This window comes from Leptidea sinapis, chromosome 26 (assembly GCF_905404315.1).
Source record: "Leptidea sinapis chromosome 26, ilLepSina1.1, whole genome shotgun sequence".
Classification (NCBI taxonomy): domain Eukaryota; kingdom Metazoa; phylum Arthropoda; class Insecta; order Lepidoptera; family Pieridae; genus Leptidea; species Leptidea sinapis.
In genome coordinates this window covers 6941614-6962234 of record NC_066290.1, presented here as the reverse complement: position 1 = coordinate 6962234, position 20621 = coordinate 6941614, and the positions used below count along the sequence as shown (strand labels likewise).

The 20621-nt window shown below is 38.0% G+C and overlaps 1 protein-coding gene across 1 annotated transcript; it reads left to right on the top strand.

Annotated features, from left to right (window-relative positions):
* Positions 1–1085: 1085 nt before the first annotated feature.
* LOC126972537 (uncharacterized) lies at positions 1086–20485 on the top strand. Its single transcript, XM_050819369.1, has 9 exons — positions 1086–1510; positions 1600–1807; positions 3024–3342; positions 7343–7526; positions 8079–8224; positions 11783–11903; positions 12541–12768; positions 14015–14185; positions 20226–20485. The coding sequence occupies exons 1-9, from the start codon at positions 1385–1387 to the stop codon at positions 20352–20354; spliced, it is 1632 nt and encodes a 543-aa protein (XP_050675326.1). The 5' UTR covers positions 1086–1384; the 3' UTR covers positions 20355–20485.
* Positions 20486–20621: the final 136 nt, after the last annotated feature.

Genomic DNA, 20621 nt, shown 5'->3' with positions numbered 1-20621 from the left:
TATCGCAGTGGTCTTATGTTTCACATTGGTCTATTTCATGACAGCGAACTTATTGGTATACTGAGACTTTAAACTTATCTTCAGGTGTACGTCTTGTTCTCTCTCAAATTAAATAAATTGTCAAATAACTGCCCCTAGTCACAATCACCAGCCATGCCTAGCTATTAACATAATATTGGTCCAAATCGTATAAACGAATATCGCCATCCTATGAATTTTTATGTGTATTGCTCATTTTGGTTATGATTATATTATATATCCCTTGTTGTCAACTTTTATTCCATCATTTGTAATTTGTCACAAACATGCCAATAGCTCTAGCATGTATTAAAACAATAAGAACGTATCAGCTATCCAATGACAGACTAAGCGACTACTTACTACTGTTAATTGTCAGTAATAGTTCATTATCATCAAAGTAAAATGAAGCTGAAGTGTATTGCTTCCCAAAATAGACAGAATGTTGTTGAATAGTCTTATTACCCCTCAACCGGGACAACCGGACCCACTCAAGTGCCTACGAAATGTGCGCAGCCGTCGTAGTTGCGCCATTTTGAATTCTATCATCTATGTGCATCCCGGTTGAGGGGATAATTTATTATATTATTTATAACGTATTCATTAATTTATTTCCCGTGTTTTTGAAAATATTATATCTGCTTTCCTTACGTAAATTTTAAGAGAAAAAATTATGTAAGTAGTAGTAGAAAACTGATCCCGAATGAAGCCCCATTTCGTCAATTTTGTGTGAAGAAGTAACGGATAATCGTTTTTACGACATAAAATATCAGATTTTCAAAGCAAACATTTCCCGCTAATTGGAGATAAAGAAGTAATCTATTTGTGGCAATTTTTAGTTTAGTTAGATTTAGTTTCATTTCATCACAAACTCTACCGAAAAATGTCTTATTTTTGTCGGATTCGTAAACGCGCCCATTACATAGATGTTCAAGGTACGGGCAATTATACACTGACAAAAGTCGCGCGCAGATCTTATAAAAAAATATTTTAAACCTAAATTACTGAGCTGTAATAATAATATTATGATACGAGTACCTGACCTGCTAACTGCTGGAAGTTGCATTCCGCATAGTGTAGAGGCACGTATTAAACAATTGCCAATTTGTACTTTCTTCTACCAAAACAAAACAGTACTAAAAAATAAAAAAAAATGGTAAATAATAAACATAACCTCTATGTTTTTAAGAATTTTTGCAAGATACAGAATTCGTAATCAGAAAGCTATAATTACGTATCTATATAAAAAATTATCTTCACATTTCAATATTTTAAGCTGATAAGATAAGAAGGCAATCGCTACAACAGGTGCCATTGCCTGTAAAAGGTTATATTTTCCAACAGTTTGTTAAAGGTTTGTACAGCAATGTCTTCAGTAGAAATTCATAATAATGTTGTGTATGGACCGGAAGAAGAGCCTATTCCAGCTCATTTATCCTTTGGACAGTTTTTATTCGATAAGTTCAAAAAAGGAGGAAACAAAACAGCATTAGTGAGTGTTATAACTTCTAAATTTCTCTTTAAGATCTAAAATAATTTCTATATCTTTATAATTGTGAACGTTGTATATTTTGCGTTTAGATATGTGCAGAGACTGGTGCGTCAATGACATACAAAACAATTCTGCAGAACAGTGTTAATTTAGCAACCTCTCTTCAAAAACTTGGTTTGAAGAAAGACGATGTAGTTGCTCTTAGCAGTGAAAATCGTTTTGAATTTATAGTAGCCTCATTGGGAGTATTTTTTTGTGGTGGTGTTTTAACTACACTTAATGTTACATACTCTCCAGGTACCTATATTTTGCGTTTTTCTTTTAAATTTTATTATTATTATGTTGTTGCTTGTAAGTTTAGGACCTTTAGGAAAAACTTTTCTAATTATTTAATTAAAATATCTAATCTAGTCATTAATAAGATTACTTAGAAATTAAGATTACTTATTACTTATTTCATTACTTCATAAGCAAGTCAAAGAAATTTCCTTAAATCTTTGACGTGTAAAATTTGTGACTAGATTTTATTTGGCTTGATTAATTATTAGTTTTTATCAATGTAGACTGTGATTGCTGATAAAAATTATATCACTTATAAAGAATTAATTAATTTCTAGAGGATTTGCTGAGATTCGGTTCTCCTGATGGTAGGTGTTTACCTGCATCCATGCTCTCATGTAAAACCAGAGAACACAATATTTAATAAAAACTTATACTTGATAGCAAAGCTTGGATATGAATTGCCCTAAAGGATTTGGCCTTACAATTTCTAAAAATATTACAACTTTAATTGTAAGTAGAGGTATTTAGCGAGTATTGCATAAAATTTAGATATAGATCCTTGTTGGTTGGTTGAGTTGAGTTTGAATGTTGTTTACTTTTGGATTTCATTCATTTTATTGGCTGAGTCATTCCCTTCCATAAAATATAGTTAAGAGAACTTTTATATATGTATAGATTTATACCTAATAACCCTAGCTGACCTGGCAAATATTGATTTGCCATATAAATTAAGGAACATATTATTTAGGGGTTTAAAAAATTGATTACAACTGATTCTCAGATCTACCGAATATACATATAAAATTTCATAAAAATCGATCAAGCGTTTAGGAGTATGGTAACTATCATTGTGAGACGAGAATTTTTCTAGATAGAAATCTTTATAATGGTTGCATAATACCTTTAATTATTTACAATGTGTGTGGATTGAATAATGTACTCAATAACTGTTGTTATTTTTTGTAATTAATTTACATTTATTTTTAACAAGTACTCATGTAGTATATTTTTTGCATCACTATACATAGATTGTTCATGTAATTGAAAAAAATTGTCAAATGTGTGATGGTATATTGTAAAATGTATGATTTGACATTCTTTAATGTTATTCTTTAACCTAAAATAATAGTAATTATTGATTTGATTTAGATGGTTTTACACACTTTTTTGAACACTGCCAAAGAAAATTTGTTTGAAGTTTTTTCTTGTACTTATTAATAATATTTTTTAGGGGAGATAAGTCATTTGTTGAAAATAACAAGACCAAAGTTCATTTTCACATCACCAATAACAGCCCAAAATGTACATGACTGTAGTGAAGAATTCAATTTTATCCAAAAATTAATCATATTTGGGGAATATGATGTTGTACCAGCTATTTTTTATAATGACTTAATTAAAACACATGTGGACATAGATGGTTTTACGTTGGTTGATGTATTTGGAGCACAGGATACTGCAGCAATAATGTGTTCTTCGGGCACTACGGGCTTGCCAAAGGGAGTTATGTTAACACATGTTAACTTTTTAACTTTAGCAGCACATATGAAGTAAGTTTTTAAACTATTAGTTGAGTAAAGACAAGTTAAGGAATATTATGTTTTGATTAAGATTAATGGTAATGGTAATGGTATAGGGCTCCTGTTTCCGCAATTAAACCACTAGCATGGGTCCATTTTGTGTGCAGTAATGGCCGGTTACTCCAACCAGCCCAGCTCCTTCCAGAAGTTCAGAACATTCCTGGGGTGTTCACAGACTTCTTGGAGCGACCTTGTATTGGTTAAGGTTTTTGCCCGTTGGTTGGCCACCCCCGCACATTCCAGGATTACGTGAGCGACCGTTTCGTCTTCGGTCAGACAGCCTCTGCACTTAGGGCTGTCCGTTACGCCGATTGTGAAAAGGTGTTTGTTTAGTGATGTGTGACCCGTTAGGGTGCCCACCATTATACGGATGTCATGTCTGTTGAGGCTCATAAGTCTACGTGTCAGTTTGGGCGATAGTGCAGGTATCGCCACCTTCGACTGTCTACAGCTTGAGACATTCATCCATCGGGTGTTGTGTAGGTCGTTGGTGAGAGAGCGTATCCATGAGCGCATTTGGCTGAAGGGCAGTGGCAGAAGTGGCAATGGACCAGACACTGTATTTGCCGATGCCCGCCTTGCAAGCTCATCCGCTGCATCATTACCCAACGAACCACTATGTCCCTTGATCCATTGCAGAGTTACCTGGTTATAAGAGGCAACTTGCTCCAGGGTTTGGTGACATTCGTGTATTAGTGCTGAGTTGTGTGTGGTACCCTTCAGCGCTGTTAGTACCGCCATACTGTCAGAAAGAAATCTGATGTTGTGGCCATGTACCTTTCTTCTTAATATAGCGCTGGCGGCTTCCTTGATGGCTACGCACTCACATTGGAAGATGGAGCTGTGTGTGCCCAAGGTTATGGAAATGTGTATGTTTAGTTCCTGTGAGAATATGCCGGCACCAGTTCCAGTAGCCATTTTCGAGCCGTCTGTGTAAATTCTTAGTTCGTTTACACCTGACTGGTCAGCATCTTTCTCATATAGCTGTATGTGATAGTTTTTATGGAAGGTATTTGTTTTAGTTATCTTATCACATGGTGCCTCACAGAGTGGATAATCCTTTGTTACCCTATTCCAGAGCTTATCTGTTAGGCCGTCTTCATTCTTCCATACACCCAACAGCTTTAGACGTAGAGTCGCCATTGTCGCTTCTTGTTGAAAGTGTATGTCGAGTGGTGTTAGCCCTAGAATAGTTTCAAGGGCCGAGGAAGGCGTGGTGCGCATGCATCCTGTTATGGCTGTGCAGGCCAGCCGCTGGAAACGCTGCAGCTTGGTTTGTACTGTCACAAGCTCTGTCCTGGGCCACCACGCTATTGCTCCGTAGGAGATAATTGGTCTGATGACTGCTGTATAGAGCCATCTGCTTATCTTTGGAGCAAGACCCCAGGTTCTGCCTATGAGTCTTCTGCACTGCCAAAAGATGATGCATGCTTTTTCCAGCTTGTTTTCAAGGTGTTTGTTCCAAAGCAACTTACTATCCAGTATAACCCCCAGGTATTTAACTTCTTTAGTAAGGCTTAGTTCGGTGTTGAACAGCTTTGGTAATGTTAGATTACCAAGGCTGCGTTTGTTAGTGAATAGTATTAGTTCCGTCTTTGACGGATTAGCTGTGAGTTTGTGTTGCGCGCACCATTCTTCCAAAATCTTAAAAGCAGATCTCATGAGGCTACATAAGACGTTCTCGACTGGTCCTGTTATTAGAATGGCGAGGTCGTCAGCATAGCCCACCGTGTACAGTTTCTTTTTGTTTAGCCTTGTGATGAGCTCATCTACCACAAGGTTCCAGAGCAGCGGCGAGAGTACCCCTCCTTGTGGGCAGCCCGTTGCCACCACACATCTAGTACTGGTGTTCACAGTAAATCGTATCGCCCTATGCCTCAACATGCTGTCTATCCACCCGGCAATTGTAGGATCTACATCATGAGCGGCTAGCGCTCGGCCTATGCTAGTGAAAGGGGTTTTGTCGAAGGCGCCTTCGATATCAATAAAAGCACCTAAGGTTGATTGTTTACGTGATAATCCTTTCATTGCGAGAGATGTTACGCAATAGAGTGCGGATTCGGTTGATCTGCCCTGAGTATAGGCGTGTTGGTTGTCATGTAGCGGTTTTTGTATGAGGGCATTTTCCCTAATATCCCTATCGCAGAGTCTCTCTAGAGTCTTCAACAAAAATGATGTGAGACTGATTGGCCTGTACGATTTGGGATTTGTGTAATCACTTTTGCCGGGCTTAGGGATAAATACCACTTTTACCTCCCTCCACTGGAGCGGTATGTATTTGTAGGCCAGGCATGCCCTATAGATTGCAGTTAAATGCGCTACTAGCGGCCCCATACCGCTCCATTGTAGCAGTCCTGGGAAGATCCCGTCCAGGCCTCCTGATTTAAATGGAAGAAAGCTGTTAATTGCCCACATTACCTTGTCTTTGTCTACCACCCTGTGAGCTGTGGTCCAATCCGTTTGATCCGGTGTGTTGCTCTGCGACGCCACTTCCTCCCACGTCTGGTTGTTGGTGATGCGGCATCCAGGGAAGTGAGTTTGCAGGAGTAGTTCGCAGGTCTCGGGGTTGATTAAGATTATAAATAATTCTAATATTAACATCTATAACCTTGCCTTGGGTATAGGTATTCACGGGCTACTCTCCGCAACTCGACGCCTGCTATGCGCCTATTTTGCGTCATAGGGTTTGGTTGCTAATCTTGCCATCCCAACTCCTCAAGGAAGTTACTCAAACCTCTGATGTCACCCATGACTTCGGGGAGAGTCCTCGGTGACCCCAGGTGTTTGGCCCGGTATGTGGCCACAATACGACACTCCAGGATGAGGTGTGTGTCAAAACGTGCGTCTCCACCCCCCGTCCCAGCACCCCAATGCCACCGTTCTATACGTTCCAATTATTCAAAAGAATTGTAGTGGTCGAACTTTGCACAATTTAATAGGAAAAGTATACGATACAAGTGCGCAAAGTAGGTTGTTGACCCACGACACGTGCGCACGAGAATGTACTATATTGTGATGATAACTTCTATTATCATTTAATCCGCAGACCGTCAAAAGATGATTCTTTATTGAATAAGTGAACACAAAAACAATGTCTGCATCATTGTGGAAGGCACATACTACTAAATAAGACCCTAGTCACAAAGGGCGTAACTGTCAGCCCCAAGTGCAAATGCTGTCTGTTTGAAGAAATGATAATATATCACACATGTATTCCTGGAATGTAAAGGAGAGGTCACCCAATGGGCGAAAATATTTGGTCTCTCCGAGAAGTCCATGAAGGTTCTGATTTTGTGAAAGGAGCTGGGCAGCTTGGAGTAAACTACCAGACTTACACGCAAAATTGATACAATTAAGGATTTTAATTGCTGAAATAGAAGCACACTCACCATATCATACCATAATAATAAAGCCATTTTATTCCGAACTAAAAAACATTTTACATTTGAATAACCAATAATCTTAAGCTAGAAGTATTGACTATAAAATGTCTCTTAGTTCGGCGTGCCGATTGGCAAAGGCCTCCTCCAACGATTTCCACTCTTTTCTGTTTAGGGCCACTCATCTCCATTTAGGTCCTGCTGTTAATTTTATTTCATCTTCCAACCTTGTGTTGTGTCTTCCTCGTTTTCTTTTGCCATCTCTTGGGTACGATTCTTCAAGTCTTTTGCTCCATTTCCCAACTTTTCTTTTATGGAATAGGAGGACAAACGAGCGTAAGGGTCACCTGGTGTTAAGTAATCACCGCCGCCCACATTCTCTTGCAACACCAGAGGAATCACAAGAGCGTTGCCGGCCTTTAAAAGAAGGTGTACGCGCTTTTTTTTTAAGGTACCTATGTCGTATCGTCCCGGAAACACCGCACTTTATCTCGCATCATGTGCCCTGCCCATCTCCACTTTTGTTGGTTGATTCGTTTGAGTACCGACCATACCATAGTAGAATATTATAATATAATCAATCTTTTAAGGTATTATCTGGAGACATCACGAAAGCAGAAGAAACATGATGTAGAAATTGGTCTTTCGCTAATACCATGGTTTCATGCGTATGGCTTCTTAACCAACTTCTCCGTTATGGCATTGTATATGGAAGTTGTATTCTTAGTACGTTTTGATGAAGTACAATATTTGGAGACAATAGAAAAATTTAAGGTGAGTGATTTTTAATTATATTTTGTAATAATTATTATAAGTAAGTAATATATAAATATTATTATTATTATAACACTAGGAATAAGGGATTGCTTGTAACTAATTCTAGTAGGCTTCATAAGATACATAATAGCTTTAAGGGTAAAAATGTATACACTTATATAATAAAGTTCCAGCCACTGTCCAGGCATTATCTATAAATAAATTCAAATGTTTTATAAAAAAATGGCTCTGTCGTAAATCCTATTATTCCACTGCTGAATATCTAAATGATCGGAGACAGCCTGGGACTAGATTGTGATTATTTTATAGCGATAGAAATGACTGTACAATATTGTATATTTTTATTGAAAAGAGCGCAAAAAAAGAATGCTGGGATAGTTTCTTGCGCCGCTTCTTCTCTTTCAGAGCGCCATTTGTTTCCGAAGCGGTAGTAGTATAGTTGTATCTATTAGTTATTAGAAATGACATCAAAAAGAATTCTGAAGGAATCAATTTTGAGAAAATAATTGCCTTTTATGCCTTTTAATAAATAAAATATTACAATTTTAGATTAATATGACAACAATTGTACCACCGTTAGCTGTGTTCTTAGCAAAAAGCCCACTAGTCCTCAAATACAATTTGAGCTCGCTTAATGAAGTTTGGTGTGGCGCTGCCCCTTTATCGAGTGATATACAAAATGCGATTTCACAGAGGTATTGGAACTTAATAATATTAGATTTTAATAAGATTTAATTTACCAGTGGGAGGCTCCTTTGCACAGGTTCCCGGCTAGATTATGGGTAACGCAACGGCGCCTATTTCTGCCGTGAAGCAGTAATGTGTAAGAATTAATGTGTTTCGGTCTGAAGGGCGCCGTAGCTAGTGAAATTACTGAGCAAATGAGACTTAACATCGTACGTCTCAAGATGACGAGCGCAGTTGTAGTGCCGCTCAGAATTATTGGGGTTTTTCAAGAATCCTGAGCGCCATTGCATTGTAATGGGCAGGGCGTATCAATTACCATCAGTTGGACGTCCTGCTCGTCTCGTCCCTTTTTTCATAAAAAAAAAGATATTTTACTTGATTTACTGTAGGAAACCACTTTAGTAACGAAACTGCTATGGATTTTATTATTTATTTATTATAATATTTCAGTGTCTTACCCTATGAATGGTACATTATTTTACGGAAACAATTAGTCTTATGATAAGTAGATAGGTACCTCTTTCTTCTGCAAGAGTGAAATTGTTACGGTAATAGCTTACCTACGATATGCAGTGTCTGTGTATGATTAATTCTATGGTTCTCACCAGAGAGAGGCCGCTTGATCCCGCTACGTGCCAATGTTTTCGAATTCGAATCATATGAATTCGTATGTCAATTTGAAACTTTCGGTTTCACGACCAACTCACTTTGGGCTTAAAAGGGCTTGCATATAAGGACGTAATATCATTCGCAGTATGATACCGGAATGGCAAAAGTGTGCTTAAAGATAATGTAAGCACACTTTTCTCCTTAGTCGTGTGTACACTTTTACTGTGTGATTCAAGTCTGAACTGAATAAATTTATTTATACATATACAGCAGTCGAAGCTTATTATGGTGTAAATTGTGGCAAATTCCATATTTCGTGTTTCCATAGTTCGGCTTTTCCATATGTATAGAACGTGATCAGTTTAAACAAAGGCGGACAGTAGACCTCATGTGGCGGCAAATATCCTATCAATACGGTTTTTTTATGGAAATTAAGGGACGAGACGAGCAGGATGTTCAGCTGATGGTAATTGATACGCCCTGCCCATTACAATGCAGTGCCGCTCAGGATTCCTGAAAACCCGAAAAATTCTGAGCGGCATTACAACTGCGCTCGTCACCTTGAGACATAAGATGTTAAGTTTAATTTGTAATTTCACTGGCTACGACGCCCTTCAGACCGAAACACAGTAATGCTTACACATTACTGCTTCTAGACAGAAAAAGGCGCCGTTGTGTTACCCATAATCTAGCCGGCATACTGTGAAAAGGAGCCTCCCACTGGATATAACAATAATCTTAATATTATAGCATACCATGACACAGCTATCGCCTTTAGACTAACGTTGGAATTTCTCATATTAATTACCCGTTAGAATAAAATTATGTTATGGTTGAAGCTTACATTAAGGGTGAGTCTCCGCTGCGATCCAACTAGATACCGCACTACCTAAGAACATCAGCTTTACTATTATGGCAACTATTAGATGCTTGTGTGCGTGATACTCAATGGCATCTTTAAAATTTTGTAACATTCTTTTCGTGTTATTCTACATTGAAATTTAAAAAATACAAAATACTTACTGATGATATGTGATCCCAGTGTCTTTCTTATTTCTTATAGTACTATTTTTACAAAGTTTTACTACGAAATTCGGCAATTTAGCTTCAATTATTAGAAAAGTACAGAACATGTGGCACGTCAACGTCACACATTGTTCGAGACTGGCTCGAGTACGCCCACTTGAGGCGGAGTAATAGTTGCCGCACTTTGCGACTACATCTGCGGTATCTAGTTGGAGCGCAGCGGAGACCAATCCTTAATCTGAGGGCTTAAGTAAATGCCATGTTATAACATTATATTCATAAATCATAACATCAGGAACTTTTTGTTTGTAGAAGTTACATAACGAACAAAAGATCCTCCTGATGCTAAGCAGCATCGTCTACCCATACTTCTTCCTCACCACTTCAAGAATTTGGTCATCAGCTAAGCCCTGCCTGCGTGTCGTCGGCAAGCGATACAGGCCTTCCATTGTGTCGATACTGGGACACTTCACCCTTATTAAATATATTCAATATTATCTCACTTAAGGGCAGGATCCAGATATGCTGCTTTCCCCCATTTGTCTGCAAATGCAATAGTTGTTTCTGCCGACATTTGCTGATAACAGTTACAATATTATAATATGAACCCTTCACAGAATGACCTAACAAATTTAACAAAAAAACAATCAACTTCAGAAACACTATTCCCAGACAATAGATACAGTATGGAAACAGGTTATGTGAAATAAATGAAAATACAAGTCATACTGGTCCACAGAAGTATAGTAAAATTAATAATAAAATTAAAATCACTAAATCATAAAGAAGAAATTTTCAAAGAAACTAATTATCAAAATTGAATTAGAAAAAAGAAAACAGTCTGTTTAGACTACGTACTTTGACCCCGAGGAGCGACAACGTAGCTCACGGCGGCGAATTGCCTGTTACTTCACTTCTCGTAAAAAGGCTCTTAACAATAACATAATTATTAGCGAAGAAATGAAAATTGATTGAAACATTTCACTTGAACTTTAAGAAAGTTAAATTAATAAGTACAACTATTAACTTTTTCAACAAAAACTTGAAAAGTATGTATGTATGAACTGCGTATAGCACTCGCTTGGACACTCCAGACGACGATACACACATTCCGAAAGCTCGCGTTAAACTGAATAACAAATTTCAAATACTTAAATAAAATGGCGAAAATAAATAAAGGCGTAAATAGAAGCATACCACACAATTCTAGTTTATCGATACTTTATTTACAATTACTAACCAACAATCTAAACAAGGCATTAAAAACTAGTAGTTTTGTGTTATTATATATTGTATATCTTTGACGGCCGCGGGCGGCGCAATTCAAAGGCAGCTAGGCAAAGCGGCAACGCTGCCTTTATTGAAATATTAAAGTTCATTGAATCATTGACCCAGTAACACAAATCTTACAGGACGTTTAAATTTGTTCAAAATGAAAAGCCTACTTTTTGACAAAACCACTGCACGAATTTCGTTAATTTTTGGTATATCGTCAGCTAATATGCTAACAAGTATGTACCTATATTTATTTCATATAAGCTGTTTCCATACTGTACAATATGCACTAAAAAGTATAAAAATAATTGCGTTTTTATGCTATCTTTTTAATTAATCTTATTCTAGTTACGATTATTCTTATTTTTGGAATCGACCAAATTACAAATTACACGAGAAGCACCAGCTTTCATATAAAAAAATATCAAAATCGGTTCACCCAGTCGAAAGCTCTGTGGTAGCAAACATAAAAAACATACCGACGAATTGAGAACCTCCTCCTCTTTTGAAGTCGGTTAAAATAGCATAATGTTAGGAATCAAATTGCAATGCGTCTGTGAGTAATATTTTGTCAGTAATTGGGGTGAAATGGAATCCAGTACGCCTCAGAAAAACTGAAATGAAAAAATATATTAATGTGATTGTCTGTTGTTTAGGACTGGAATAGATTTTATCAAACAAGGCTATGGGCTCACTGAAGTCACTATGGCTTGTTGTGTGGATCTTACTAGAAGGATAGGATCATGCGGAACCCCTGCTCCTGGAATGAGAATAAAGGTACATCAATTATATTTTACGAATATACAAATAAAATTTGAAATCAAAATTTTATGAACTATGCAGGGCTCGAACTCACGACCTCTCGCGTTCAGTGCCAGTGCTCTTCAACTGAGCTAACCGTTCGAATGACGTATCGTCATAAAATCTTGTATGCTTTGTTCAACTCTTAGGTTGTGGCCCCGTATCGTTCATAAAATTTTGTTTTCAAATTTTATTTGTGTATCTGACCCAGCAAACGTTCTATTGCCGATATTAAAATCGCGATACAAAAGTAACTGTTGATCGTAGTAGGAGAAATTTGAAGTTGTTTTTTTAATGCTGACTCATAATCAAACCAATTAAAAAAAATGTCAAAAAAATAAAAATTTCGTGTGGACCACCCTTATCGTTTAGGGGGATGAAACATAGATGGTGTCCGATTCTCAGACCTACCTAATATACACACCAATCGGTCAAGCCGTTTCGGAGGAGTTCAATGTTTAACACCATGACACGAGAATTTTATATATTAGAAGAAGAAGATTAATCCCAGAAGAGAGGGTTATCACTTTAAAACATATCAAATTGAATAGTATGTATATTGTTATTATATATATTGTTTTATAATATTATATATAATTGGTGCTTGTTAAAGGTGATAGATATACAAACTGGTGAAAAGCTCGGTGTCGGCAAAGAAGGCGAATTGTGGATCAAGTCTCCGTTACGTATGAAGGGATACGCACAAGATGAAACGGCCAGTAATGCACTATTTGACTCTGAGGGATACGTCCAAACTGGAGACATCGGCTACTACGACAAGGATGGATACTTTTATATCGTCGATAGATTGAAGGAACTCATCAAATATAAGGGCTTTCAGGTGAGAGCGTATATCGGCAAAGTTGATCATATATTTACCATTATTATCTTAATATATATTATATAAAATGCTAATGTTCGTACGTATGTCCACGGTTTTCTCTATCATCCGCAACTTCGATCAAATTCCCGTTGGGATGGCAAATACCCCTCGGTCCCCTGGTGTGTGTAAGAGAGTTTGGTCGGGATGGGTGGTTGTGGGTGGCAAAAATGTGAAATTATATACATTTGTCCTTCTCTAACTAATGTAAAATTCTGAAAATCTCGGGAATGATCTAGGATGTTCCAAAATGCGTGCAACTGATAATAATAATTAAACATGCAATGTAATTTAACCCGAGCAACGCCGGGTTTCGCTGCTAGTTTTATATACTTATTCGACCTTCTTGGGTAAGATAAAAAAAAGTAAAAAAAATAGATTACAAGTGTGGTAGATGCTTAACACGATTATGAAATTAATATTACCAAAAATGGTGGAGTTCTTGAGCTGATCAGACCTGTGACATTTTCTGAGCATGGCACATTCAGCAGCCAACGCTTTCCTGAGAAGGTTACGACCCTCCCCACGATAAACCATGGGCATTGCCAATAATTTTTGAGTAACTTAAGAGCCCCTGCGGACTATATAGCAAGATTGCCGTGGATAGGCTGTTGTAAAAAGCTTAACGCCACGAATTCCTATCTGTGACAGCATTTAGAACGCGCCTGGTTGCACGCCAGCCAGAGCAAGAGAAGACAACGTACAGACAAGATAATGTATTTGACTTCCTTCAGTCTCCGGCCTCCGCTCACTTCAGTAGTCAGACGTATTTTGTGTTCCGAATCTGAATCACTTGACAGAACAGCTAACTGCCTGTCCCGTGGCTCTTACTGTAGGAATACATTCAGGCTAAAGTTCTGAACCCAAAATGGGGTGGGTTTTTGAGATCTTATTGTGGCCTGGTGAGCGCAAAATCAATTAATGATCTCTTTACGTAGATTACTTTACGGATAACATTAGCAGGATACCTTCACACACCTGCGAAGATTTCTTCGCAGGAATTTTCCTTGGATGTGTGTAAAGTATACCAAATCGAATGGGGCGATAAAAACTACAGTTAAAAATGAACTTAAATCCAGTGATGTTTGCAGAACAAAATAGGCTCAGAGTAGACTTAGAGTGCGGAATAGCCCGTAGCCTATTTAGTATGGGCTTTTTTTCGTTCATCGAAAGGTATTATAGATATTGATTTGTTGGGTATATATAGGTGGCACCAGCGGAGTTAGAAGCTTTGCTACTAGAAATGACCGGCATTGCTGACTGCGGTGTGGTGGGGCTGCCCGATGAAGTGGCCGGAGAGTTGCCTCTGGCTTTTGTGGTCTTACAACCTGGCGCTACACTTACGAGCGAAAGTATCACAGAATATATTACTTCAAAGGTAAAACTAATTATTTAAAAATAATGCACTAATTGATCTGAGAGCAATTGCTTGATTCCCGAGTTGTGGTGTCATTCAGAAATTCATTTTTGTACTTTATCACACAAAGGTTTTTAAACAATAGGATTTGAATTTCACAAATCACAACACAATACATTTTCTGTTGTAAAAGAATATATAAATTCTTTGCCTAACAAAAGGCTAAATCGACTTAGCTGAGTATTACGGTAACATCACGTCATTATGGCAAATATTATACAAGATTACTATAAGATGGGGTATAGTACATACGATACGAGTGCGCAAAGTAGGTCGTTCAGGATGACCAACGTGCGCACGAATATCGTTTACTATTTTTCCTATTAAGTTGAGCAAAGTTCGATCTGTATAATTGTTTTCAAACATTCCCGCACGCTTTTGTCAACGTGTGGGAAAATGGTACTTTGCGAACGCAAATGCATGCGCAAAATCGAACTTTGCGCACGATAATAGGAAAAAGTATATTTATTTTATGATAAAATATTATAATTATTATCAAATGATTATTGAAACATGGTTTATAGTTAGTATGATAGAATACTACAGGGTGGACCAAAAGTACGTTTATAATTTGAATGATGATTAAAAAAAACTAATTACAGTAGATCAGTTCAATACAGTAGTAGATAAACAAAAGGGGAATTTATTTCTTAAAAATCACATCATCCATATGCAATCCTTCTGGCATTGCTGCAATCTAGAGCGGAAATTTTCGATAACAGCTTTACATGTTTCTGTTGAGATGTTTTGGATTTCTGTGCGAATACGATCCTTTAATTTGTCAAGAGTTACTGGGTTGGTTGGCTGGAATGCAGGGGTTTTTGATCACCATGACATAGTGTCACTCCAATAACGACAATTTTGTCTATTAACATGCCCATTTAGGTGGAAGTGTGCCTTGTTGAGAAAAAAATGTTTGTAAAACTGGTGAATCGCTCTACCATTTCGTTCGCAAACTGCAACCTAGTGGCATGGTCCTTGAGGCCTTAATTCCTGCACCATTTGGATTTTAGACGAATGTAGACTTAAATCTTTCTTGAGAATGCGGTTTAATACATCATTATCTTGGCACGTTAAGGACAGCAGACCGCTTTCGAGTTGAAAGTCCAGGTTGGTCACGAACAGACGATTTTACTCGCTCTATGTTTTCGGGGTCCCTCGACGTTCTAGGCCGGCCAGATCGAGGTAAATCCATTGTTGAACCCGTCTTCTCAAACTTGAGCACCCATTTTTTAATTAACACACCTGATGGAGCTTGATTTTTGTGTCGTATCTTGTAATGATTGCAAAACTTTCGTTGAGCTATGGTCGCAGAATCGTTGTTTCGATAGTACTCGCGTACACAAAACGCACGTTGACTACCGCTGAACGACGCCATGGTACTAAATTCCCATTGGCCGCTCTTGCAATGCGTAACCCCTCCACCCCCTTCCGCCGCCGCTGCTAGACGCGGCAACCGATTCAAATGTAAACGGACTTTTGGTCCACCCTGTACTATGTCAGGACTTACTGGTTCTTATCTGTTGCTTTACTAATATTGGTGTATGTATATATTTAAATAACCTTTGAAATAACGCTTCTTATTGATAAGATAGATTATCATAATCGTTATAATTTTCCAGTCTATGAGACTTATTATATTTTTACATTATTTTTTATGATTTCTAACAGTTAAAAATGTGGTAGAACCGGAATTTTATGATAAATCATTTAATAAATTATAATAATAAAAGTTTAGTTCTTTAAATCACTTTCAGACCACGCTTGATTAACCAAAACGTCTCCCAAGTCATCCTATCCTAATATGCAATTATAAGGGTTGCGCAGTTTATCAACTGTAATGTGGATCCTGTAGATGGCGCCAGAACTGTAAAGATTAACAAACATACCAAGATCATGCGTCGTTCAGACGCTTAAAACTTTGGAAGCCTAACCACTCTTCACAATATGGGGGTACCACAAGTCTCTATTCTTGGACCATTCCTCTTCTTTATTTTTATAATGATATACCGAACCTTATAGAAAAAAAACACATGATAGTATTGTTTGCGGATGAACTGCTCTCCAAAATCATGGATAATAATGAAAAGCATAATTTACCGTCAGCTCTTGGTATACCTAGAGGGTCACCAGTTGATCGACGACCGACAATACGGCTTTCGCCATGGTCTGGTATACCTAACACATAGATGGGCTGCGCCTATTGAAAGCAAGGGGGAAGTCCTGGCAGTTAGCCTGGATGTAGCGAACGCCTTTGATCGTGTATGGCACAAGGCGCTCCTCTCTAAACTTCCATCATTTGGGCTTCCCGAGAACTTGTGCAAGTGGACCTCCAGCTTCCTCACTGGGCGCAGCAAACAGGTCGTTGTCGACGGACATTGCTCGAACCCGAAGCCCGTGAATGCTGGAGTGCCGCAAGGCTGTGTGCTATCTCCTACGCTGTTTCTTCTGCATATCAATGATATGTTGGACACCTCCAACATTCATTGCTATGCGGACGACAGCACTGGTGATGCCGTATACACAGGCCATGCAGGTCTCTCTCGGGAAATCGTCGACCAGTGCCGGAAGAAACTTGTGTCTTCTATCGAGTCCTCTCTTGAGAAGGTCGCGGAATGGGGAAAATTGAACCTTGTCCAATTTAACCCCCAGAAGACTCAAGTTTGCGCGTTTACCACTAAAAAAACCCCATTTGTCGTATCACCGCTCTTCGACAACACTTCCCTCAAAGCCTCGCCTAGTATCGGAATACTGGGTCTCGAAATCTCGAGCGATTGCCAATTCCGTGGCCATCTGGAGTGCAAAACCAAATTGGCTTCAAAGAAACTGGGCGTCATCAATAGAGCACGGCAATACTTCAAGCCGGCCCACATTCTAGCGCTGTACAAAACGCAGGTCCGGCCACACATGGAATATTGCTGTCATCTCTGGTCTGGTGCACCCCAGTATCAGCTCGATCCATTTGACCCTGTGCAACGCAGAGCGGCTCGAATTGTTGGCGACCCAGTACTCTGTGAACGGCTGGATCACTTGGCGTTGCGTAGAGACGTCGCTTCATTGTGTGTCTTCTACCGCATTTATCACGGGGAGTGTTCCAAAGAGCTGTTTAACCTAATTCCTATCGCCGAATTCCACCTTCGCACGACAGGCCACAAGTTAGGATATCATCCTCACCATCTGGATCCTCCACAGTGCGGTTTACAAGGAGCTTTCTTCCACGTACTTCAAAGCTGTGGAATGAACTTCCTTTTGCGGTGTTTCCGGGACGATACGACATGGGTACCTTCAAAAAAAGCGCGTACACCTTCCTTAAAGGCCGGCAACGCTCCTGTGATTCCTCTGATGTTGCAAGAGAGTGTGGGCGGCGGTGTCACTTAACAACAGGTGACCCGTACGCTCGTTTGTCCTCCTATTCCATATTAAAAAAAAACAAAAAAAATTTACTTATATTCAAAGTGAAAAGACACTAAGTATATACGATGAACTGGTTTAGCGCACATAACCTATTGTTAAATATCAAGAAAACTATAGATTTGAGTGTTTCGTTATTTTTATTTATTATTATGCAACGCAGCCGATATTAATACCATCTTTGTGCTGCAAAATAGGGATTTTCGCGCTATTTAAAGTTCTTAAGGAATCATAAGAGAATTTTTTTAAGAAAACGTCCGAGGCATATGTTTTCGAATTTGACGTAACGGATTTTGACGTTCGTAATTGAAATTTATTTAAAAAAAAATCATTAGTTTTTTATCGCTTGAATACATGATGTAAATTAAAAACGAAATTCATTGTACGAGGGGCACACTGAAATGATCGGGAATAAGAAAAACCACATGCACAGTATAGGTTAATTGTATTTTATTATTTTTTGAAGTATTCTCCGTTCAACTTAATGCACTTTTCCATTCGTGCAAACCAATCATTAAAACAGTAATTCCAGTCTGAAGTTGATGTTGACAAAATGGCTGATATGTACACTTCCACAGCTGCTTCGGGGTCTTCAAACCGTTGACCGCGTAATAAATCTTTCATTCTAGCGAATGTAAAGAAATCGTTTGGCCTCAGGTCAGGTCTGTACGGAGGAAGGCCCATCAGCTTAAAGTTTTCCTGCTTCAACAAATCATTTGTATTCCGAGCCGGGAGCTCGCATTTTCGTGATGTAAGATGATGCGACGTTTCGGGTTATTTTTTCGGAGTTCGGCTATCATTACTGGCAAACAAACCGTGATATACCACTCAGCGGTAACCGTTCTGAGATCCTGTAAAAGAATTGTAGCAACAAGCCCCTTTTTCGAGACAAACGCAGCGACCATTTTCTTTGACACGCTGCGGGAGCGAACCACTTTTGTTGGTTAGACCTCGTCTTCGAAGACCCAAACTTCTGACTGATGTTTTCTTTCAGGTTCGCATGAATAAATCCATTATTCGTCACTTGAGACGATATTATAAACGGCATTTGACTTCCCTCCGTTGAAGCGTTGCAGAGTATTCCGGCACCAATCTACACGAGCCGCCTTCGGGAAACTAGCTTTCTTACACAAAGTTCATCATGTAATATCGACTGAAATGCACGGCATACCAGCGGTATATTGTCGTTTGACTCGGTGTTTCAACATCATAAATCGAAACAAGTTCACTGAGACATTTATCTTGAGATAAGCCGCGACGAAAATTGTGATAAATTATGGCACGTAAATGTTCACGCGTGAGCTCCATTTCTGTCAACGACGTGTCAACTTTAAACCAAAATAGTTTTTGTTTTTGAACTTTTTTTTTAATTGTATGACTGTCATTAAGGTTCTAAGAGGCCAGTTTTCAAATTCTAAAAAAGGTTTTATTGTAACTCAATCAGAAATATTCTATTCCCGATCATTTCAGTGTGCCCCTCGTAAGTTAACCGACGACACATTAACTGCTAAAACACTACATATTTTGTGTTTTAGCAACATATAATTCAACGGTGCTGTTAATATACACCATGGGTGTTTAAACATCAATATAATAGTGCCATTGACGCCGTACAGGTATTTAACTTTGTAGGGTTAGCTGTGAAAGTCACTTAACATTTCGAATGTGTGTTGACTAGTTCCGAATGTGTTGCTCAACATCGTTTTGTAACTAGTTGGTAATTTTAATCAGTGGGAGGCTCCTTTGCACAGGATGCCGGCTAGATTATGGGTACCAGAACGTCGCTTTTTTCTGCCATGTGTAAACATTACTGTGTTTCGGTCTGAAGGGCGTCGTAGCTAGTGAAATTACTGGGCAAATGAGACTGAACATCTTATGTCTCAAGGTGACGAACGCAACTGTAGTGCCGCTCAGAAATTTTGGGTTTTTCAAAAATCCTGAGCGGTACTGCATTGTAATGGGCATGGCGTATCAATAACCATAAGCTGAACGTCCTTCTCGTCTCGTCCCTTATTTTATATGTCATAAGACTGTGAAGTAACATTTTCAACCAGTTGTTCTGTTATAATTTCATAACTGTTTTTTTTTATTAGGGAAGCTTACAGCCACATACACAATATATTTAAAACTTGTGAATTAACATAAGACCAATTAAAAGCTGCCGCATATGGAAAAACAAATTATTTCTAACTATATATAATTAATATATCTAACGAAATTTTTTGAAAGTTTTACAATTAACTTTATAAATAAAGTTTAATGTAACGCAAATATATAATATTTATAAAGTGCATATCTAGTACCCTTTATGTTACTAGCAAATAAATCAATTTCAATATTTCAAATTGGAGCTTTTAAATAAAAAGCTATTTGATCGACACTGCGTTTGGTGGTAAGGGATATAGACTACTTATACAGATTATATTTTTGTCTTCTCTACTTTTAGGTATATTTTTAATAAATTCGCATTTTTTAAAAACTATACCATCAGAATATCTTTAGTATTAATTGGCCCTGTCCCTCAACGCACGGATTAGCGTTGCGCCGAACTCTACTTAGTAAGACTGCATTTAAATTGTTATTTTTTTAGGTGTCTCCGGCAAAAAGATTGCGCGGTGGAGTGATCTTCGTTGATGAAATACCAAAGAATCCATCTGGGAAAATACTGCGGCGGGAGTTAAGAAAATTATTGCCAACAAACACAATAAGTAAATTATAACAAAATGAAAAGCTTTACTTATGAAATTGAATATATATTTCAAATGTATAACAAATCAACTCAAAAAATAATAGTACAAATAACATTATACTGTAATCAGTAGGAAAATATACATTTTTTACAAAACAATATAGTATTCTTTCACTTATAGTTAAATTAGTGGTACATTATGCTCACTGTTTTAACTTTTGTCTGATCACACATTTGTTAAATTAACATATAACCTTGTGAAGAATTACTTAATTTATGGGCAAAACTTCAAAAAGT